This window comes from Lactuca serriola, chromosome 5, assembly GCF_051521515.1.
Source record: "Lactuca serriola cultivar US96UC23 chromosome 5, Lser_US96UC23_V15, whole genome shotgun sequence".
Lineage (NCBI taxonomy): Eukaryota > Viridiplantae > Streptophyta > Magnoliopsida > Asterales > Asteraceae > Lactuca > Lactuca serriola.
This window is the reverse complement of record NC_136412.1, coordinates 348,842,152-348,864,403: the sequence shown is the minus strand read 5'-3', so window position 1 is coordinate 348,864,403 and position 22,252 is coordinate 348,842,152. Positions and strand designations below refer to the sequence as shown.

The following is a 22,252-nucleotide window of genomic DNA, read 5'->3' as shown; positions in this document are numbered from 1 at the left end:
CCTCAATCACAAAGATTATTCATATAATTTACTCTAAAATAATTGATGTAACAAGTTTAGTTATGGAGAAATGGAAAAAATTATAGCTTTTTAATTTTTTTTTTTACATATGATAATAAAAAATAGAGTGACTAAAATGAAAAAAATAAAAAAGTTCAGTGACTAATGATAATTTAAACAAAGTATAATGATTAAAATAAAACATCAAGAAAAGTTCAATGACTAATTATAAAGTTGACAAGACAAAAATAATAAAAAAAATAAACAATTTCAATGATTAATGATAACTTAAATAAAATATAATGACCAAAATAAAATATTCAGGAAAATTTAGTGACTAAAAATGACCTAAACTTTTAATTATTAAATTAAAAGTAACAAATATGACATTATTATAGTTTAATGGGCAATCTAATACTTTGAGTATAATTGTGGTTGTTTCCCTGATGATGCACAAAACATTTTCTATACAATCTTAAAACCATTATCAAAATTTGTTTATAGACTTACCAGTTTTCTTCTTAATTTTATTTCTTTTGATTTTTTAGTTGTGTTATCAGTTATAAAAGACAACCAAAATAACTCTATTATTATTTTCAGAATGATTCTTATTTTCAAGATAAACACTACCTAAATCTTTATTTTCAAAAAGGCTCTTATTTTATATGCTTGAAAATATGTAATTTGATTTGGTTTTAGTTATTTTAGTTCTTACGGAATGAAAAGTAACATGTGTATTTAGCACCGACTTTTCAAATTAATAATTGTATAATTAGGCTTTTCTTTTAATTTTTTTTTTATTTTAATATGCTAAATGATATCGCTAAGAATCATAAAATGTAACAAAAATATAATACAAAAAATTTAGCCCTGAATATATTAAGTTAAAAATTCAAAAGGAAACATGGAACAGAGAGACACGGCCACATCTAACTTCTTTGTGACAGGTAATCCCTTCAATGCTTAAATTCTTTATGACGCCATCTACTTACTACACATGGGAAAACAAAATTCGAATAATCTCCCATATGGTACAACTTTAACTTCTTTTAAACTTCGGTTTCATCAACTCAAGAAACCCAAATACTTACCACTGTTTCATACTGTTCTTCCATAAAGATGGAAAAGCTTCAAACTTTACTTGATTCTGTGTCGATCAAACACTTTTGACTGGAACAGAAGTTGGGTTCGGATGTTTCTCCTCAATTTCAGTCGCCATAAAGAAAGGTAGTTTCTCTCTTATAACTGAATCTCTCCTGGGTGAATGAATCGCAATTTGGGTTTTCCTGATTCATCATGAATTGTATCTTTGATTCTGAGGGCTTTTAAGTTGTTTTGAGCATGGATTTTGGTTTCTAGGGTTTGAATTTGCTGGCCCATCGTCAATTATATATTTAATTTGAGTTTTATGAGCTGTTAAATACGAGTTTTGGTAATTCATCTACTATCTTTGATTTTGGCGTTTTCCTGGTTGTTTTGATCAGGGTTTTTAGTCTCTAGGGTTTGAAGTTAGTCGTGCGTCCTGAATTTCGAATCTCTGATTAGTTTTTCCTAACTGTTCTTTATTAGGGTTTGAATTGGGCAGATTTAGTGTTTATTTTTTGGACGAATACTGAATTGAGTTTATTTTTTTGCATAAAACAAGATTTGGAATCGCAAGCAATTGTGTTAACAACTCAATCTTGCAGATTATTTGCGATAATTTCAAACTTGGTGCTGAATTAAGCTAGCAAGAGTGATGATATCTTCATCAGAATCATTAGCTGTGGAGGATTGTTCCTCTGGTGCTTATTCTTCTCAAGCCACTGGTGAAAACGATAGGAGGCCAGATACGGGTAATATTGAAGAAGCCGAATCATCTCTTCGTGAAAATGGTTCCTTAAATTTTGAGGTTGTTTCTCTAAACTTTTTACATTTTTTCTTATTTCCTGGTTTGAATTGAACCCATAGAACAAGTTTTAATCTTTCTTTTGGTTAAGAAAGTCTATTAGAATTGGTAATTGAATGTTATTGTAAAATAGGAAGCAAGAGCGTTGTTAGGGAGATATGAATATCAAAAGGGAAACATAGAAGCTGCTCTTCATGTGTTTGAAGGGATAGATATAGCAACAGTAACTCCAAAGATGAAGATTAGTCTTTCCCAAAGAGGCGAACCTCGTAGAAGAGTTTCTCATAATTATGGAGATCCACCATTGTCTATACATGCTGTTGGTTTACTCCTTGAAGCAATTTATTTGAAGTCAAAATCATTGCAAATTCTTCAGAGGTATAAAGGTACTCTTCTTGTTCTATATATTCTACTTATGATCATCATTTAGGCTCAAATGTTGAAATAACATCAATCATAGAGGATCATATGTCTTGATTTTCTACTCTTTGCAGAAGCTGCTCAATCATGCAAAGTAATTCTTGACATTATCGAATCATCATTACCCGAAGGGTTGCCTGAAAACTTAGGTGCTGATTGTAAATTACATGAAACCCTAAACCACGCAATCGAGTTGCTTCCTGAGTTATGGAAACTCGAGGGTTCACCCCAAGAAGCAGTTTTGTCATTCAGAAGGGCCCTACTTCATCATCAAAGTTTGAATCTAGAAACAACTGCAAAAATTCAAAAAGATTTTGCTGTTTTTCTTCTTTACAATGGAGGCGAAGAAGCCATCCCTCCTAATCTAAGATCCCAAATGGACACCTCATTTGTACCTAGAAACAACATCGAAGAAGCAATCTTAATTCTAATGATTCTTCTAAGAAAAGTTTCATTAAAAATGATCAAATGGGACCCGTCTGTTTTATATCATCTTTCATACGCGTTATCAATCTCGGGTGGACTCGGGGCTTTGTTTTCACAGATCGAAGAACTTCCTCCGGGTGTTCTTGATAAAAAAGAAAGGTGTCTTCTTTTGGCTCTATGTTACCATGGACAAGGTGACGATTTGTCTGCTTTAAATTTATTGAAAAGTATATATAAACAAGAGGATCCACATTGCGGGTTGGCTTTACTCTTGGCTTCGAAAATTTGTGGTGAAAACTCGGATTCAATCGAAGGTGTGAGTTGTGCTAAAAGGGCGATTCAAGTATTTGAAACGAGATGTGATGAGATGGTTGGAGTCGCGTATTGCTTCTTGGGAATTAGTCTTTCCAATGATTGTAGATTTGCGATTAGTGATTTTGAAAGGGCGGAGAAGCAATCGGAGGTGATTCGGTGTTTGGAAATGGCGGGGAGATTGACCGGAATGAGTGATTCCGGAGTTGTTTATTTTTTGAGTTTAGAAAACGCGGAACAACGGAAGTTGGATGTGGCTTTTGGTTACGCGAAACGTTTGGTGAAATTGGAAGGCGGGTCAAGTGTTAGAGGCTGGATTTTATTGGCGAGAATATTATCGGCTCAGAAACGGTTTTCTGAGGGCGAAATCGTAATTAACGCTGCGTTAGAACAGACTGGGAAATGGGATCAAGGAGAGTTGTTGAGGACAAAAGCGAGGCTTCAGGTTGCTCAAGGGGATATAAAGAATGCTATTCAGACATACACACAGATTCTTGCTGTTCTTCAAGTTCAAAGCAAAAGCTTTCGATCTCAGAAAAAAAACCACGAGGTAATAATACTGCTTACTTTTTGGATTTCAATGAGAAATCCGATTTTGATTTTTTGATTTTGATTTTTTTTGTTAAGATGGGTTATGGAAAGCATCAGCTTAAAAGCTTGGAGATGGAAACATGGCATGATCTGGCTATGGTTTATATGAAGTTATCACAATGGTGGGATGCCGAGGCTTGTCTTTTGAAATCTGAAAATATCGGTTACTACAACGCTTCTCGATTGCATATCACTGGTATGTTGTATTTGTTTTCCAAGGGTGAAATCGTCATTTAAAGTTTGAAATTTGTTGTAGGTTTACTGTATGAAGCCAAAGGTCTTGAGAAAGAAGCTCAACAAGCTCAAGAACTTGCGTTAGATGTGGATCCTGGTCATGTCAACAGTCTGGTTTCAATGGCTGTGATGTTCCGAAGAGCAGGTGGAGGAGGGAAGTCTGCTGCAGCAGCTAAAAGCTTTTTGACCGAAGCGTTAAGATTAGACAGGCTGAACTCATCAGCTTGGTATAATTTGGGCCTGCTTTATAAAGATGATGGGCCCATGTTCCTAAAAGAAGCTGCCAATTGTTTCGAGGCTGCTACTTTACTTGCAGAAAAAGAACCAATTGAGCCTTTTAGATAACCACTGTTTTTGTCACCCAATCTGTAATTGACTACAATATCATTATCATTATTGTTTCAAGGATTTATTCTTTTATGTATTTGAAATCAATTCATTTGTTGCAATTAAGTAAGTGTTAAAATTTGCCTAATCTTGAGTGAGACAGTTTGAATATGACAGATGTGTGAAAGTTAACGACTATTTACATTTAAACGATTTCACAAATAGCTTAGCTGACGAATCAAATCCAGGATAATGATGTTTAGTGTGAATGTGATGAGTGAAAACAGTGAGAATTTGCGACACTTGAAAAGCAATCACATGAAAGCTTAACAGAAACATAAATGTACACAAGTACACTTGCCAAACCTTAGAGCTTATTTGATGCATCTCTTCATCAATCTCGCGTCCACATCCAAAATACCTCTCACAAGAAATGTTAATATGTTATAAATCTTCTATGTTTTCTTCACTACAACAATGAAATATCATTTCAAAGAATACGTTATCTGATATCAAAATGAAGTTAAAAAAAAAAACAATGTTTGGATTAGATGATACGTAATAAGCTGATAAGTATTTTTTTAGTTTTTGGTATTTTTTAGTTTTTGACAAAGTTTGCTTATACGTGTAATGATGAAATAATTTATCAAAAACTATTTTATTTAAGCATGAAATAACTTATCAAAAACTTTTTATTTAAATAAATAAGTGCTTTTAATGTTCTTTCCAAACATTTACAATAACTTATTTAACTGTTATCAAATATAATAAATCAACTTCAAATAAGAAATAAATTATCAAAACAATGTTAGAACATGTAAGCACCACTTATATAGTTACATGATTCACAAAAAGTTAGGTTTCTAGATCATCTAATTTTTTTTTACCACAATTAGCTAAATCACAAAAAATAATTTTGAAAAATATCTAACCCACTTACACAGTTACATGAATTCAGGTGCATAATCATGGTTGATCAAATAATAAATACTTTACATCAAAAGAATCTATCATACTTGCGAAAGAAAAAAAAAAATCAAAATTCAATTCTTTTCGAGGTTGAATATATCAACTAGCAATGTATCCTTGTTCAGTAAACTTCCCGATATCTTCTTGCAACTCGTTGGCCGACTCATTCACTTCAGTATTGTACACAAAGTATTTCGCAGCCACAAGAAAGAACAACAAGTTCACGAAGCTTAAGATCGCATAAAACCCGTAGTAATAATCTATACGAGACTCATTTAAATCATCTAGAATCCAACCTTTATGTCCATTCCTCTTTGTAACATCAGCCACAGTCGAAAGAATAAAACTACTGAGAAAATACCCAATCCCAATACTAGTCGTCCAATAAGCAGTCCCAAGACTCTTCATCCCTTCGGGTGCTTGATCATAGAAAAACTCAAGCTTTGCAACTTCTAAGAAACTATCTGCAATTCCCATTAACGCGAATTGAGGAAGGAGAATAAAGATACTCAAAGGAACCACCTGATCATTTCCAATAAGGCCATGATCTTTAGCGACACTTAGTCGTTTTCTTTCCACGACACTTGCAATGATCATGATAAAGACATGGAGAAGGAGTCCAATTGTCATTCGTTGTAGTAATGTGATGCCTCTTGGGTTTTTGGTGTATTTTCTAATGGTGGGAACGAAAAAACGATCGTAGAGTATGATGCTTATTAGAAGGAAAATTGTCACGAATACAGAGAGACATGCGGGTGGGATCTCAAAATGTGGGCCCATTGATCGAACCAATGTCACACCTTGCTTGATGAAGAGTGTGTGGGTTTGTGCGCCTAATGTGCTCGGTATGAACATCGCTATCAAGATTGGAACCATTTTCATCATTTGTTTGGTCTGTTCCACTTGGGTCACCGGACAAAATCTCCATTCTGAAAATGGTTCTTCGGTCCTTATGGCGGCTTTGTCAAGAAACCTACAGAAAATTTCTTCGATTTATCATGAAATACATTTGATTTTCTTTCATAAAGAGTCCAACATCTAGATTGTATCATGTACACTAAAACGTTAGGATATAGAGCATTGATTTATCATGATTTTAAAAAGTTTTAAATACATTTGGTCTGTTCCACTTGATGAAGAGTATGTGGAGCTATATATTTTCTTTAAAAAAAATGTCAAGAACATATACATGGATTGTGTTTAGCCAATATGGAAAAGAATGAATAGGCCAATAGGGGTGGTTTAATTACCTTAAAGAAGTCGAGTGGCCAATCATGTATTTTCCGGGGCCTGAATACTTATCTGGGCTCAATTCGTAAAGCTCTTTGGGGTCATCAGGTAGGGCCCGGTTCCAATTATGTATTGTAGCGGTCAATACCTTGGCCATCTTAGTAATTGGGCTCCCGGACGCGGGCTTATGGCGGTATTGAGGTGTCCCAACTATAAAAACCACCATTGCCGCTAACAATGCCACCGTTGGGATCATGTAGCCTACACCCCATCCGACATTATCTTGTATGTAAACCAAAAATGTGTTTGAAAATAGGGTGCCAAAATAGATGCTAAACATCCACCAATTGAAGAATGTGAGCTTTTGAGCTTTTTCTTTCGGTTCAAAATCGTCAAATTGATCTGCACCCATTGTGGAGATGTTCGGTTTGGTTCCACCGGTTCCAACCGCAATAATGTACAATGCACAGTAAAAAATACCAATTTGGAAAGACGAAGGCCGTTCATCACAGTCGAGGTAACTTACGTTTTTACCACAAGATGGTGGTTTTAGTGACGGTATAGTGACCACAAGCGTCAATAAGCTCATTCCCTGTGTTGAAAAACATGAAACGAAAATTACTTCACTCGATTTTTGCGACTCAAAAGTCATGAAAAATGGTGAAATTTTCTTACCACAAGGTAAATAACGGAAGCAACCATGAAAGTCCAGTATCGGCCAAGATATGTGTCGGCTATATAAGCACCTAAAATAGGCGTAATCCAAACTGTTCCGACCCAATTCGTGACACTATTTGATGATTTCACGGTGCCTTCCTTCATTTCACGTGTCAAATACAACACTAGATTTGTCGCTATTCCATAGTATGCCATCCTTTCACACACTTCATAGCCTGCAAACGTAGTATATATATATATATATATATATATATATATATATATATATATATATATATATATGCTTTAAATTCTTTATAAATGATGGTATTTTCGTTGCTAATTTTTTTAAAAACTCTGTCGCTAAAACCAGTGATGAACTTTTCACAGTTGCATAATCTAGTGGAGTAGCAAGTTAATAAATGTATAAAGATCGAAGAGACTAACCGAGCATAAAGTAACAAGCTTTCCATCTCCCGGTGGCTGGTCTGAGGACAGGTCTTCCGTTAAGATCTGTAGTCCCGTCTTGAGTAAAATCTTCGCGTAGTCCAATTTCATCGGCTGCTTTCAAAACCATGGTATTCGGTTATGGCATGCACGTATACACACAAACAGATTTAGGTTTTAGATGATATGTATGTTGATGGAAGTTTACTTTTTATAAGCTTATACGATTGCTAGATTCCAATTTTTAGTTCAAACTCTTAATATAGTATTACTACGGAACCAGTTGTCGTGTATAAACACTAATCAAACTCGATTATGCAAGTTTTTGGCATTTTCATTGCTCCTATTTAATTGGAATCAACTATAATACAAGCGTGTTGGGCACAAAGGTTTTGAAAGCTCTTAACTTTTTATTTTTGTAAAATAAAGATTCTATAATATGAGTTTTTAACTTTTATTTTAAACAAATAGATGCTAATCCAAATGCTATATTAGGCTAGAGGGAGTGGGTGTGGCATCGACCGCACTCCCCTTGCCATGTAAGCGCAAACACCGCCTCCTAGATGCGGTAGAGAGCGCAATGCGTCCTTCCAAGGGAGCATTCCTTCAAACAACGTGATTGGTTCTTTTTCCTTCCTTGTGATTGGTCCCTTTTATTTATTAAGAAAAAAAGAAACACCCAAGTGTGGCACCACTCCTTGGGTGTGGTATGAAACCACACTTTTGTGGTAATGAGTGAGGCGACACCACTCCCTCCAGACTTAAGTAACTTTTGCTTATTTGTTTTTGGTTTTTATGAAATTGTATACCTTTAAAAATTAACTACTTTTTATAATACTTATGTACAAATAAAAGTTATAATTTTTCGCTTGTGGCTAGTAGCCACCAGAGACATATCAGTTACTAGCTTCCAGCTAATGGCTATCAGCTACACTATAGGTGACATACGATCCAATCCTACTCTCGGCCTTCATCTTGCTGAAAGAAAAAGTAACTTTTAGTTCATAAAATGCATATATTTGAAAAATCAGTATCATTCAGGAAAAAAGTTTGTAACCTCATAAAAGGTTTTTAGTTTGTACAAGATAGAGTGTGGAGGATTTTGCGTAATGAATGGCTTTAGGGACCTATGCAAAAGAACAGAGAATATCTTCTTAAAAAAAATTGAGCTTAGAAGAGTGTTTCCATTGGTTTTGCGAAATTGGAAAAATGAAATGACAAGCCCGTTCTTTACACATGCAAGTAGATGATCACATTGATGTTTTTTTTTTTAAACTTTCATTTTAGAAGTTGGATGGCATATCATAGTCACATTTCTTTGTGACCAGTTAAATCTAATATAGCCCGTCCTAATGATTTAAAATGATACACTTTCTTTAACGGGAGCTTTCAGCTTTGGTTCATATCATTTCATTGCTATAGCATGATACTTTTTAACGGGAGTCGTAGAGTTCTAATCTGTTTTGAAAGACGATCGGTTGAAACTGTGTACATGTAATTCAAATGATCAGACATTAAAGTAACTAAAAAGGAATAAAACAGTCTATGGTGGACAGGTGGCAGTAAAAGACCCCACGCCCATCATTCTCCCGTTTCACTCCGAACTCAACGGTCACTAGCCCTTTTCAAAAACATAAACCCTAATCCCCCCAAATCCAAAAAACCATACACTTGACCGTTTATCTGCTTTTCTTTTTCTCATTCCGTCTATGGAGACCCTTTAACAATTCGATTCCTCAAACACCCATTAGAAGGCGGACAAACCCCCTTCAAATCTCTGTAAATTAAGAACACAGAAACTCAGTGTCGATCTATAATGGGTTGTTTTATTGGGTGTTTCGGTGGTTCTTCCAGGGATCAGAAACGTAAAAGACAGAGGTACAAGGTGATTCTTCGAGATCAAGTAAGTTTAATTCAACTCCCTTTACAGTTCAATTTATTCCATTACTGTTTGATTAACTAGAAAACGTAACAAACCCTTGTTTTTTGAGTCGAATTGTGGGATTAATTCGAGATTTTGACTTTGAGTTTAGCTTATGAGTATTTAATTTGCCACTTTCTGTTGCAGAAACCTAAAATTGAAAACCTTGTGAAAGCTGATGCATCTTTGGGACTAAGCATCATAGAGAGTCCCTTGAATTTATTTCCAGAATCAAGGTAATTTCTGATGTAATTGTGTTCGTGATTTTGTTTAAAAGCTCTATGTTTTTGTGTTATGTTCTTGATTTTACTTTTGTGTTTCGGATTTCTACAATGATTTTTAATTGTTATTGGGATGTAGAGAAAAGACTGAGGTACCATTGAGGTTGAAGAGAAGGAAAAAGGTTACGTTTGATACAAATGTGACAACCTACGAGCATATTGAAGTGTATGATAGTACTGAATCTTTATTGGAAAAGAACGAAAAAAGTGAAACTTTTCCTAAATCAACCCAAAACTGCAAAGATGATTCAGTTGTGCTGAACATACCAAACTATAGGTATGGGAATTGCCTTGAAAGTGATGATGAATTTGAAGATTTAGATCATGAAGAATATGATTTGGATGGTGATGATGATGATTTGGATGATGATGATGATAATGATTTGGATGATGAAGAACATTATGATGATAATAATGAGGACATGAAGGTACAAAATAGGAATGGTTATGTTCTTTCTGTGTTGAACCCTGTGGAGAATCTTAGTCAATGGCAAGCTTTGAAATCGAAAGGGAGACCACAAAAACCATTGATTTTTAAAGAGCAAAAGGAGAATTTGTCTCTGAATACCAAATCATTAAAACACAAGAACTTGAATCAAGAAACATCAGTAGACGCCAGTCTATCGAATTGGTTGATTTCTTCACATATAAACATACGGAACAACAACAAACCAATATGTTGATATGGTTGTGGATATAGAGGGAGGGCAAAAGGGTAATTTGGCAGAATACCTTAAAACTGGAGGTAAATAACTGGATTAAAGTTCTATTGTTCTCGTGAATTACATGTATTTTTGTTAGGAACGTTTGTTTTTTTTAAACCAGTCTAGTGGGTATGGACCATGGAGCGTAAGAAGGTAAATTTGCAGAATAATTTGTTTGAAACTTGAAGAAAGCTTTGGGTATGGAGGGTAAGAAGGTAATTTGGTATAATGTTTCATTTGAAACTTGAAGAAAGCTTTGAGGGAATGAAGAGAAAGTCATTGAAGGCCACTTTGTGAGATTGGTTTGGATCAAGTTTTTTTATTTTGATGTTGTGAATTTGTTGGTTTTACTTTTAATTTCTTATTTGTTTTCTGGTGATTGTTGTAATACAAAAATTCAATATATTATCACTGGCGGATCCAGGAATCTTGTCTGTGGGAGGCCTAATGATTAGTCATATGACCGAGTCACATTAAAATAATCAAAATGATGTGACTAAATAAAGAGGTTGAAATTTTTTGGTTTTCGGGTCGGATTGTCATTATTATCATTTAAGACAAATACTAAGTTGATGCACGTTAACATATATTACAAATACTAGTTGTGAGACCTTTATAACATACGAGTTGATTAAAACAAAATGTTAAATACAAATGATTAAACGAAAAGTTTATTTGAATTTGAAATTTGAAATAAATGAAAATTATCAGAAAAAAAACATGTGAAAAATAAATAAATTAAAATTATGTGTTTAGTTGTATACCGTTGTACTAAACGAGTTCACTATAAACATCAAAATATCATATTTACTTAACTTAATTTTTAAATATCATATTTATTCTTCATAAAATTTCTAAATATCATATTTACCATTCATAAAATTTCAAAATATCAAATATGTCTTTTTTAAACATCAAAATATCATATATGTCCTTAAATATCAAAATATTATATATGCACTTTTTAAACATCAAAATATCAATGGTAATATCTTAAATATCCTCCATCTATAACATGATAATAATCAACAACAACAAAAACTAAACAATCAAAATATACATTCCATAGAGAGGGTTGAAGATGAATTTTTTTGTTTGTCAAGAAGACGACATTCCATCAATTAAAAAGTTCACATTCCATTATCATAGACGTAAGGATAATATGGTTAAATTTTTTAATTATTATAATAACTCTAAGTATAAAAAATGATTATAAAATAGTGGGTAAATTACATGGATGGTCACTGTGGCTTGGGGTAACCTGCGCGCCTAGTCCCTGAGCAAGATTTTTAACTCGGATGATCCCTAACGTTAAAATTCGTAACCCGCCTGGTCCATCACTTAACATTTCGTCTAGTTGCTCTGTTAAAACACCCCACATGCAAGGCACGCAGAGGCATTTTTGTCTTTTTAATATTCTAGAGTTAGCGCCATTTTGCATACGAAGAGACGATCATTTTCTTAGTACTCCATCTTTCCATTCAGAAAACCCAGACAAAAATTTCACAGTCGAGATAAGAAAACCCTAATCGTGATATATTTGTCTCTGAAACGCAAAGGTGTTGTGGCGTATACGTGCAAATATGGAGGAAATCGATGTTGGACGTCGTTTCTGTAAGTAATCTTTCACTCTCAATCTTCTATAACTTCGATTTTGTTGAAACCTAATCTCAAGTGGGTTATTTCATAGGGGGGGCATCCGACAATCTTTTTCATTAGCTTGTACCATGGTGGAGAGTTCACCAAATTTCCTAGAAGAAAGTACATCAAAGGAAAACAAACGTATGTGGACTTACTGGACATGGATACTTTCTCAGTGCATGACATTGATGAAATGATGGAACAGTTAGGCTATGTTGATGAAGGTATACCTTTGTACTATCACTTTAAACGACTTTTTTTTTCAGATTTAGATTTCGGGTTATTTGCTTTGGGTAATGATTAGGATGTGAGACATCTGGGTACCTTTATTTCCAAGCATAAGTTGATTGAAGTCTATATTGAGCATGGAAAAACCCAATTACATACGTACACAAAGTCCCCAAATCAATCAAAAATTCAGATAAAGGAAATTATTTAACCTCTAACATGTTCTCGTCGGCTTTTTTTAGATTGGTATGATACCGGGGAAAAAATGTTGTTGGGGATGCTTCTAAAGAGGCTAATGTAGTGGACCTCACTGGAAATGACAATATGGACTTAACTGTTATTGATAATGGGGATAATAACAAGGAAGAAAATCCATTTGCTGAATTTGAAATTGGGGACAAACTTGAGCACACAAATGAAGTTGAATCTGGGGATGGTAACAAAGATGGAGAAGATCCATGGGCTGAATTTGAAAGTGGGGACAAATTTGAGGACAGAAAATGAAGATGAATTTGGAAGTGGGGACAAATTTGGGGATGATAGTGGTTATGAATCCAGTGACTCCGATGACATAGACTTTTATGTTGACAATGACAACATCTTAGATGATGTAGAAGTTGACATGAATGATTTCAATGATAACATTGATATGGATGCAGAGTGGGTTGGAAGTAAGAATGACAATGTGGTACAAGAAGAGAATGAAGTTGGGGAGCTTAATGAAGTACTAAATAATGAGGTTCTTTTGTCAGGCTCATCTTCGGATGAAGGACCAGTTACTCAACGAAAGAAGACCATCAAATCTATCCAAAGAGCTCACGAGAATGATGAAGAAAATATTGCTGAACCATTTTATATCCTTCAAACCTTTAATACAGCCCAAGAGTTTAAAGAAAGAGTTAAACTCCATGCAATTGAGACAAGAAGGGAACTTGATTTTGAAAAAAAATGACAAGAATAGGGTAAGAGTTGTGTGTAGGGGGCAATAACAAAACTAGGAAACTTAGACAATAGTGGGAAAGGTCAACAAGAAGTCAACGATGAAGATGAAGAAAAGTGTTTGTGGAGCCTCTATGCTAGTAAATGGAAACGTGATATAAACTAGATGGTCAAATCTTACAACAAAGAACATCGTTGTCTCCAAAATCAGAATGTTAAAGCTTATACTTATAAGTTTCTCGCCAAACAAATTGCAACTCGGGTGGAATCTAACCCAACTATTCCAATGCGTGATTTACAAGAACATCTACAACGTGATGACCAAGTGGGAATTTTCAAGATGAAAGTGTTTAAGGCTAGAACTGAAGCTCTCAATCAGGTGCAGGGGATTATGTTGTTCAGTATGCTCTATTAAGAGATTATGTTCTAGAATTTCAAAAACATAACCCAGACACGACTGTGAAGATTGATGTAGAGAGTGAACCAAATCCAAATGCAGAAACTAGAACTTTCAAGCGCATATACATCTGTCTTGGTCCTTTAAAAAAGGGATTTGTTGCTGGAAGAAGAGACTTTGTTGGTCTCGATGGTGATTTTATGAAGGGTCCATACCCAGGACAAATACTTTCAGCTGTGGTAACCTTTTTTCATATGAACTACATTTATATTATAAAAAGTTGTATTTTAGGTTAATTGTGAAATGTTTACTTATGAAGGGAATTGATGGTAATAATGGAACATATCCATCGACTTATGCTGTTGTGGAATCTGAGAGTACCAACTCATGGACTTGGTTTCTAACTTGTCTAGGGGATGATTTGGGTTTAGGAACCAACTCGAATTTTACATTTATGACAGACAGACAAAAGGTATTAATTCGAATATCAAATTAATACATTATATATGGTATACTTTTAAAACATATTTTCCATGTATAGGGAGTGTTACTTGCTATAGCAAAGTTGTTTCCATGCGTTGAGCATCGGTATTATCTTCGTTATATCCATGAAAACATGAAAGCTAATTGGAGGGGAAAGCAATTCAAAGACCTGCTATGGGATTGTGCAAAAGCATCTATTGTTCAACAGTTTCAATGATCAATGGGGGAACTTAGAAAACTTAATAATGATTCGTATAAGTGGCTTAAAAAACATTCCTCCTCAACATTGGTCTCGTTCACACTTTATAGGTAGATTTTAAAGTTAGATCATTAGTTTGTAACAATAACTGCTGCATTATTAATGATTTATCAGGTAGAGCTCATACAGATACTATGCTTAACAATATGTGTGAATCTTTTAATAGCAAGATTATTGAAGGTCGTGATGTACCAATCATTACATGTTTGGAGTATATTAGAGGGTACTTAATGAAGAAAATTGTAACTGTGCAAAAGGAAATTGATAAAGCTACATGCCCCTTGACTCCTACAGCTACCGTATGGGTTGGAAAACTGAAGAAAGAGGCTACACAATTAAGGTTTGTTTTCTGTGGAAATGGGAAATATCAAGTCACTAAAAATCTTCTGAAAAAGTTTGTGGTAGATATGGGCCAACAAACATGTTCATGTAGAAGGTGGGAACTAATAGGGATACCATGTGCACATGCAATATCAACTATGTGGGAGTTGTTGAAGAATAAAGAAATTGATAAGATACCAGAACATTGGGTCCATCAAACATATCGGTTAGAAACTAATTGACTTTAATTTGGGAAGTTTGAAATTAAAAGGTAAGTCCATTAATGAAACTGATATCCATTTATTACTATATTTATTGCAATTATTGCATTAAAATATTATGTGAAATATAATAAAATAATAAAACTCCTAAAAGTACATGTGGGAAAAAATCAATTCAAGATAACCACAAAATGACATTTGGTAAAATGAACGAGAGTTGACATGTGGCAAAAAAATCTTCATTTATTACGATAGATATACATATAGCTATATAAAATTTGAAACTTAATAACGTAATATACTATAACTATTCCTTAGGTTTTTTTTACTATTACATATAAGTTAAAATCAATGTTTCTATTGAAACTTAAAACTTGAACCATAAGTGTATATGCTCTGCACGCTGCAACCTTATAGAATATAGCATGTCACCACTCAAGAGACCATAACTCAACACTCAACAACCGATATCTTATTTTATTTGTAGGCATTTGTATCTAATAAAATAATGACAAACAATAATCATATGTATAGGCATATCTGATGGGGGTTTCTTATTTTCTGGTGAGAAGAAACCGAGTAGGAGGAAGAAAAAAAGTTAATCTCTCTCTCTCTCTCTCTCTCTATGTGTGTGTGTGTAACTCATGGTTCCTAGTATGTATTTAACTTATAATTTATTCTATTTGATAGAGAAACTCGATGAGTTGGAAGCCCCAAACTCGTCGAGTAGAGATCATAAGGGCCGCATATTTTAAGTGACCTACTCGACGAGTAGGCTGACAGATATCAAACCCTAATTTCCGGGGTTTGCACCCTATTTAAATATCTTAACCCCAAGGTGTTGGCCTCATTTTCAACCTCCACTGTCCAAAACCCTAATCTCGAAATCCTAATGCTATTGTAAGTGTTTTTGAGCCATTTTAAGTGTTTTAGTGTGTGCATTGAAGCCATTGGAATAAGGAAAAGCTTGCGAACACAAGAAGGAGTTTGTTGATCCAGAATCCTTGCCTCATCCACAACATTTTGCTAGTATAAAGTTGGAACCTTTCCTTGTTGTTGTTTAGATCTTCTGTTACGGTTATTTAGCTTGGTTTTGATCAAAATATCATGGTCCTTGGGAGTTGGACGTACCAAATGGGTTAACACTTTAGATCTAAGGTCTTGAGGGGTTTTCATGGCATAAAGGTGCCAACTTTATGGCCATGGAAGTCCCATGCAACCTTTAGACCATCATTTTGGCCTTTTGGAGCTTCTAATGGCCATGCATGTAGAGAAAGCTGGAACTTTATGTGATCATCGTTAGAGACATGCCAGCAAAAAACTCGGGAGGATCAAGTTAGCTTGTACCCGTGACCAGTCAAAGTATCCCGCTGCAATGCCTAAAGTTAACAACTACAAATTATACAAGTTGGTCGATTATGGTGGAGTCGATCCTACAAGCATACAACTTATAGGAAGCAGTTAATCCGAAAACTAGAAGAGCGATTGAGGCAAAGAAAAATCTAATGGCAAGAGCATTTGTGCTTCAAACTCTACCTGAAGATATATTGCTTCAAGTGGCTAAGCATAAGGATGCAAAAGACATGCGGGAAGTGCTTCATGTGCGGTATTTGGGAGTCGAAAGAGTTCAAAAGGCAAGACTTCAAACACTTAGAACTGAGCTAGAAATGTTAAAGATGAAAGAGGGTGACATGATTGATGAGTTTTACAAGAAACTTAGTGAGATTTCATCCAAATTCAAGAGTCTCAAGTCTAGCTTGGAGGATGAGATAGTGGTAAGAAAACTACTAAATTCGGTTGCTAAGAAATTTTTGTAGATTGTTGCATCTATTGAGCAATACTCAGAGATAGAAGAAATGTCACTTGAGGAAGTTGTGGGAAGGTTGAAGGCATATAAAGAGATAATAAAGGTTTTTGATGAAGATGGTGAATGGTTTTAAGCATTCTAGCACTCCTATGGTGTACATGCCACCTTATAAACCTTGGATCTATGTTTTCTCTATTATACATGCAAATATTTGATATTCTAAGGTTTCATCCTAACTAGCATAATATGAAGCAACTATACTACAAGAAACCAGTAGAATGAGATACCTTTTGATGGAGCTTGAAGTCTTCAATCTTTAAGAGTCTAGTGCCCTAAGTGTTGCACCTCAAATGGTTCACACAACATCAAGAACTCTTGGAATAACTTGAGAATAAGCATACTTGCACCAAATCGGTTTTACCCTCTTGTGTACTATACACTAGTGCCATTTCATGAACCATAAGCCTCTTTATATAATGTGGAGGATTAGGGTTACATTCATGCAAACCCCAATACCCATGACCTTTCATTTCCATAGGATCCATGGGTTAAAAACTCCATGGACTATCCATGCAAGCTTAGCCCAACCTAAATCAACTTGGCCCACCATATATATAAGAGTCCATATTTAATAAGTTCCTTTTGATCACTAAATTAATTCTAAATTGATTCTTGATTAATACTAATTAAATAATATGATTTCATATTAATATATTAGAACTTATAATATATTAATATAAATCACTAGTATCCTTTTTCTCATTTTGTCTATCCAATTGTTCCGATGCCATGCAACCCAAATGGACCATGCCAAATCGGGTCAAGTACATACCAATTATAGTTATGGACTTAGACACTAATCCAACAGTCTCCCACTTGGATAAATCTAAAACTATTATTGCATATGACTCCAAAACCCGACTAGCAATCGTAGCTCTTAAAGTCGCTGTTGAACTCTGACCTAGTCAATGACTTGTCCATTAGATAAGGGATCATATATTCCTCCATTATATATATCATATGGACTGAGACATGGATTATAATCATTCTCTCTGCCCATTTGTTGTTTCCCGATTTCCGATTTATGACGACTGACTAATTGAACAAATAAAATCAGTCCAGGCTTGGCCAAGCACTTAGGGATGTCATCACTAAATCATTGAGGGGCCCACATATATCGTTTTTTATCCCTCCAAGGGTAAAAGGAATGGATAAACTTCGAGTCATATGCTTGTTCTACTACTTGTTGAATCATACACAAAGGAATGTTTTATAACATCGAGTTACCAATGCGTTTTCGTGCAATCAATGTATAACCAACTCATAGTCAACAACTCATATCTCTAGGTTTGAAGAATATAAGATATTATCGTCTCATGATCACCATGAAGTGATTCAAATGAGCGTGGGTTTAATCCAATACTCAGAACTTATGAGCACTCATGAATGTTGTAGCAACTCTTGCTATGTCCAACACCTTAGACATCTACAAGCCAACTTCATGACAGTCTTGATTCATACCTACTTCCAACATCTAACCGAATGTGGATGGTTTGAATAACTTAGTCATTCGGGAAGAATGACCTAGTTATTCTGAAAGTCAAAACATGCAAAGTGAAACACAAGAATAATCGAATCCAATATGGTCTCAGAACTTATGAATATAAATAGAACACCTTTTATTTATCACCATATTGATTACACATTATTCACTGTATAATGTTTCAACTAATCAACTTTATACTTGAATCAAAACAATAGTCATGCCATGCTCTAAGCTTGCACACTATATTTATCCAAACAATAGTCATGCCATACACCAAGTATGCACACTATGTTTGTCCAAACATTAGTTATGCCATACACCAAGTATGCACACTAAGTTTATATATGATCTTTACTTTGTGAAATAGATCGATTGAACATAATTCCAATGATTCTCATTTCACAATCCCAAATCCTTATCGTAAATGTAAGAATTCCAAATTCCTACCATTTACCGAAATCTGTTAGATTTAAACTTATATGCACTGATCATCTTGTAATGATTATGCACAAATTCACAAAGACTTGTCAACAGTCATTACAGAGTATTCCAATGGAGATCAACTCCATGGAAATGAAGTCTCATATTCAAAGTACATTGCTTTGAACATCCTTCTTGCATTAAGTTTTCTAATCTTACACAGAATGAATAACTTCCACCTATGGAGACATTTCCATATTCCCATTTTAACTATCACTTCTGAACAAGAGTTGCCTCCTTTTAGAATATGTCAACATGGTCCTTCCAAAATTAACACTATACTTCCAACTGTCCATGAGCAACCAATCTTTGGTAAACCTTAGATTGTCCTCGACAATTGCTTAATCATTTTAGTCATATCCAATTCTAGACCTTTTCCCGTCTCAATGCCCCCGGGCATTTGGAAAATTTAGAAAGGATAAATATTATAGCATATGTAATTGATCCTATACCCGAAACATATGTGACACGATTCATGATGTCTCACATAAAGACATGATCCTTGATCAGTATTTTGCTACAATATTTTTTAATTTGCCATGTTTTCATAATTCGACTATGAAGAGGGATGTCGTAATCATAATCGAATTTTGAGAACGCAATATATATAGAATTTCCTTAAGTTGATCCATTCCAACATAAAATTCACACACACACACACACACACACACACATATATATATATATATATATATATATATATATATATATATATCCTTGACTAAAGATGATTAAAATCTCAATCTAAGCTTTTTAGAATTGAAATGAAGTATAGTTTCCTCTCCCTTAATTATCGCAAAACAACTTTTCCCAATTGAAAATTTTGTTTTCTATAATTAATATTGCTAACTTGCAACACTTATCATAATTATCATGCTCCCACTAACATGATAATTATCAGCATAACACTTATGCTCCCATTAGCTTTGACATGTACTCAGAAATCAGTTGGACTTCTAGAAATCAATACTTTATTGACTTTCTTACCAAAGTTTAGACTTTTGATACGAGATGCTTTGATAAAACTTTATCAAAATCATACACCTTTAGTTAGATAGCACACATGTGTGTCTAAACAATTTAAGAACTATGAAAATGGATGTCGTAATCATAGTCTCAACTGTAACGCCCGCAGATCCAGGCTAGTCAATTTAGAGGCAATAGGGGTCGAAAACGACTTTTCGACAAAAAGATTATTTAGAGTAAATAATCTTAACCAAGTTGTAGAATATATCACAAGGTTTCCGTACATATAAAGAACGCCGAAATCCGAGTTATAACGAAGAAGTTATGACCCGTCGAAGTTTCGCGTCGGCACCGACACGACACCGGGAAGCGTAAATAGTAAATTTATGATAGAGCGAGATTTAGCCTTAGCGCTCTAAACGAAATTCGTAGAATATGCTAAACTAAGAACATCGATAAAAAGAACGCCCAAATCTGACTTCGTATGAGGAAGTTATGATTTTTCGAAGTTTCGGATTAGCGGTGTACAACCCGAAATTCGAATTTTAGATCGATTGATTTTTAGCCGACACAACCTAAACGAGAATCGAAGATCTCGTTATTAGTAGCGTAACGATAAAAAGACAGACAAAAATGGACATCGGATGAAGAAGTTATGAGATTTTAACGGACCAATCATGTCCCGGCCTGTTAAAAATATAACTTTAAAAATAAATTCAAAATTAGCCGACGGAGTCTAAACGAAAGTTGTAGGGTACGTTCCCGCCTACGCGTGGATATAAAGAACGTCAAAAACGAAGTTCTTATGAACGAGTTATAAAATATAATAGCATATTTACGTATTAAAATAAAGTATAAATCATGTATACGTACACATATATATACATATGTATATATCATTAGAAAGGTATCGACGATGCGGTCATTATAAGACTAATGTTGAGTTCTTTCAACATTAGTTTAGTACAAATATCATTAAATCCATTTAAAATAGTATTATAGAGGGGTATTTAGTTGTTTATATAACTAAAAGGTCATTAAGTAATTATGGAGGGTAGTTTTTGAAAATTCAATTAGTATAAATAAGAGCCTTGGGCTCTCATATTTCTTGCACCATTCTCTTGATTCAAGAGTCTTTCTCTCCTTATCCCCCGAGTATTTCGGTCCCTCGTGATTCGACTTCTCTTTCTGTAGTTTAGTATAGTAAGGTGAGCGTTGAAGCGTTGCACGAATCTTTCTTAGAAAGATTCAGCGACGAAGTTCTGCCCCTGCAGAGCCCGACTCCTAGCTAAAACCCCCTTGTAAGTAAGTTATGCTTACCTTATTTTAATATAGCTTATATTTAAAATTAGTGTTGTTATTATGAACTTATAATAAATATTTGAGCTATTATTATAACTTATATAAGTGTCGTTATAATATTTTTTTTAACTACTCGCGGTACGGGGAATCTGGTTTAAAGGGCCGCATAGGGTTGTTGGATTTCAGAAGTGCTATATGCCAAAATGGTCCTGCCCTCTGATGTTTTATGTCTGGCCCCTGTCTGTACATAGTGGTTGGAAAATATTGTTTAACGCTTATATAATAATAATAATAATACTAAGACTAATAGTTGGTCACGGTAAATATTAGACTAAAATTTAGCGATAATAATGCTAGGTTTCGTCGAAGGAAAATAGAATCGTTAGAAGCAAGCGTTGCCCGATTTTGGAATCATCACTTTAACAAGTGAGTGCATAGTTACTTTCAGCTTACACATAGATATGAAGTATTTTATATAAATTACGTGCTATGTGTGCATATTATCTGAATACTTGCTATCTATGCTGGATGAACGTTTTATACATGTTTTCAATTATTTAAACTGTATATGTATTTTATATCTACAAAATGTGTTGGGTAAAACATGGGTAGATGTAATAGTTGCTGTGTGATAAGATAAAACGATGAGAGGCCTCGTTATAGATGTTATTGATGATCCAGTCATCTAGCAGAGTATAGATGATGACCACAGACTATTCTAGACAGTCTAGTGGAACACTAGCAGGCTCGCAACCTGTAGGTGTTTATTCGAACTGTGTGTTTATTTGAACTGTGTGTTCACCAGATGTACTCCATCCCCCACATGGTTGCCTTAAGGACATTTATTGCTGAGGAATCCCCTTAGCAGTAGTGTCCGTCCCGATGATAATCCTTAGGATAGGTCCCTTATGATAGATGCTTAGGGACGTAATGTGAGGATAACGGGAACGGGTAATCGGGTTTGTTTAATTTAATGAAGTTAATAAACTTATTTATTGTGGGTTGAAAACCCTATGTGCTCACCAGGCTCCCAAGCCTGACCCACTCAGTTTTATGTATTACAGGTAGTGGCGCTTGAGCATAGTTATGATGTTTGGACGAGGGATTACGGATATAGGCCTGTAGATATGAAATAATGTAGTAAGGCTTATATTGTACTGTTTATGCTTTTGATCTGTACGAACATGACATCCCAAGTCTTTTAATGAAATACATTTCTATGGAAATGCTTTTGATAAATCTTTATCATATTTTG

General features: G+C 34.5%; 4 protein-coding genes across 5 annotated transcripts; 3 read left to right on the top strand and 1 right to left on the bottom strand.

Moving 5' to 3' along the window:
* Positions 1-999: 999 nt before the first annotated feature.
* Positions 1,000-4,320, top strand: LOC145055537 (protein NPGR2-like). Its single transcript, XM_079003893.1, has 6 exons — positions 1,000-1,227; positions 1,689-1,891; positions 2,022-2,274; positions 2,383-3,596; positions 3,674-3,833; positions 3,894-4,320. The coding sequence occupies exons 2-6, from the start codon at positions 1,739-1,741 to the stop codon at positions 4,214-4,216; spliced, it is 2,103 nt and encodes a 700-aa protein (XP_078860019.1). The 5' UTR covers positions 1,000-1,227; positions 1,689-1,738; the 3' UTR covers positions 4,217-4,320.
* Positions 4,321-5,266: 946 nt separating this feature from the next.
* On the bottom strand, positions 5,267-7,641 carry LOC145051105 (protein NRT1/ PTR FAMILY 5.2-like). The gene is made up of 4 exons (XM_078999241.1): positions 7,502-7,641; positions 7,073-7,290; positions 6,418-6,989; positions 5,267-6,140 (listed from the first exon to the last, which is right to left on the bottom strand). The coding sequence occupies exons 1-4, from the start codon at positions 7,629-7,631 to the stop codon at positions 5,267-5,269; spliced, it is 1,794 nt and encodes a 597-aa protein (XP_078855367.1). The 5' UTR covers positions 7,632-7,641.
* A 1,474-nt stretch (positions 7,642-9,115) lies between these two features.
* On the top strand, positions 9,116-10,865 carry LOC145055536 (uncharacterized). Of its 2 annotated transcripts, XR_013685211.1 has the most exons (4): positions 9,116-9,404; positions 9,570-9,658; positions 9,783-10,448; positions 10,529-10,865. XR_013685211.1 is itself a non-coding variant. In XM_079003892.1 (3 exons), exons 1-3 carry the CDS (start codon positions 9,318-9,320, stop codon positions 10,384-10,386), a joined length of 780 nt encoding a protein of 259 aa, XP_078860018.1. In that variant the 5' UTR covers positions 9,116-9,317; the 3' UTR covers positions 10,387-10,865. The 2 variants fall into 2 exon arrangements, 1 of the variants encoding a protein (XP_078860018.1); XM_079003892.1 differs by having other exon boundaries at positions 9,783-10,865.
* A 2,516-nt stretch (positions 10,866-13,381) lies between these two features.
* LOC145051104 (uncharacterized) lies at positions 13,382-14,917 on the top strand. Its single transcript, XM_078999240.1, has 5 exons — positions 13,382-13,616; positions 13,667-13,851; positions 13,932-14,084; positions 14,154-14,277; positions 14,469-14,917. Exons 1-5 carry the CDS (start codon positions 13,382-13,384, stop codon positions 14,915-14,917), a joined length of 1,146 nt encoding a protein of 381 aa, XP_078855366.1.
* Positions 14,918-22,252: the final 7,335 nt, after the last annotated feature.

What these genes read in the sequence shown, in the direction of transcription:
- LOC145055537 (XM_079003893.1), top strand. Translation starts at nt 1,739, where the DNA reads ATGATATCTTCATCAGAATCATTAGCTGTGGAGGATTGTTCCTCTGGT. An exon ending in ATGGTTCCTTAAATTTTGAG is followed by an intron (nt 1,892 to 2,021) that starts GTTGTTTCTCTA and finishes ATTGTAAAATAG; the next exon opens with GAAGCAAGAGCGTTGTTAGG. An exon ending in TTCTCGATTGCATATCACTG is followed by an intron (nt 3,834 to 3,893) that starts GTATGTTGTATT and finishes AATTTGTTGTAG; the next exon opens with GTTTACTGTATGAAGCCAAA.
- LOC145055536 (XM_079003892.1), top strand. Translation starts at nt 9,318, where the DNA reads ATGGGTTGTTTTATTGGGTGTTTCGGTGGTTCTTCCAGGGATCAGAAA. An exon ending in AGGTGATTCTTCGAGATCAA is followed by an intron (nt 9,405 to 9,569) that starts GTAAGTTTAATT and finishes TTTCTGTTGCAG; the next exon opens with AAACCTAAAATTGAAAACCT. An exon ending in AATTTATTTCCAGAATCAAG is followed by an intron (nt 9,659 to 9,782) that starts GTAATTTCTGAT and finishes ATTGGGATGTAG; the next exon opens with AGAAAAGACTGAGGTACCAT.
- LOC145051104 (XM_078999240.1), top strand. Translation starts at nt 13,382, where the DNA reads ATGGTCAAATCTTACAACAAAGAACATCGTTGTCTCCAAAATCAGAAT. An exon ending in GACAAATACTTTCAGCTGTG is followed by an intron (nt 13,852 to 13,931) that starts GTAACCTTTTTT and finishes TTACTTATGAAG; the next exon opens with GGAATTGATGGTAATAATGG. An exon ending in TTATGACAGACAGACAAAAG is followed by an intron (nt 14,085 to 14,153) that starts GTATTAATTCGA and finishes TTCCATGTATAG; the next exon opens with GGAGTGTTACTTGCTATAGC.
- LOC145051105 (XM_078999241.1), bottom strand. Translation starts at nt 7,631, where the DNA reads ATGGTTTTGAAAGCAGCCGATGAAATTGGACTACGCGAAGATTTTACT. An exon ending in AGCTTGTTACTTTATGCTCG is followed by an intron (nt 7,291 to 7,501) that starts GTTAGTCTCTTC and finishes CTACGTTTGCAG; the next exon opens with GCTATGAAGTGTGTGAAAGG. An exon ending in GGCCACTCGACTTCTTTAAG is followed by an intron (nt 6,141 to 6,417) that starts GTAATTAAACCA and finishes AATTTTCTGTAG; the next exon opens with GTTTCTTGACAAAGCCGCCA.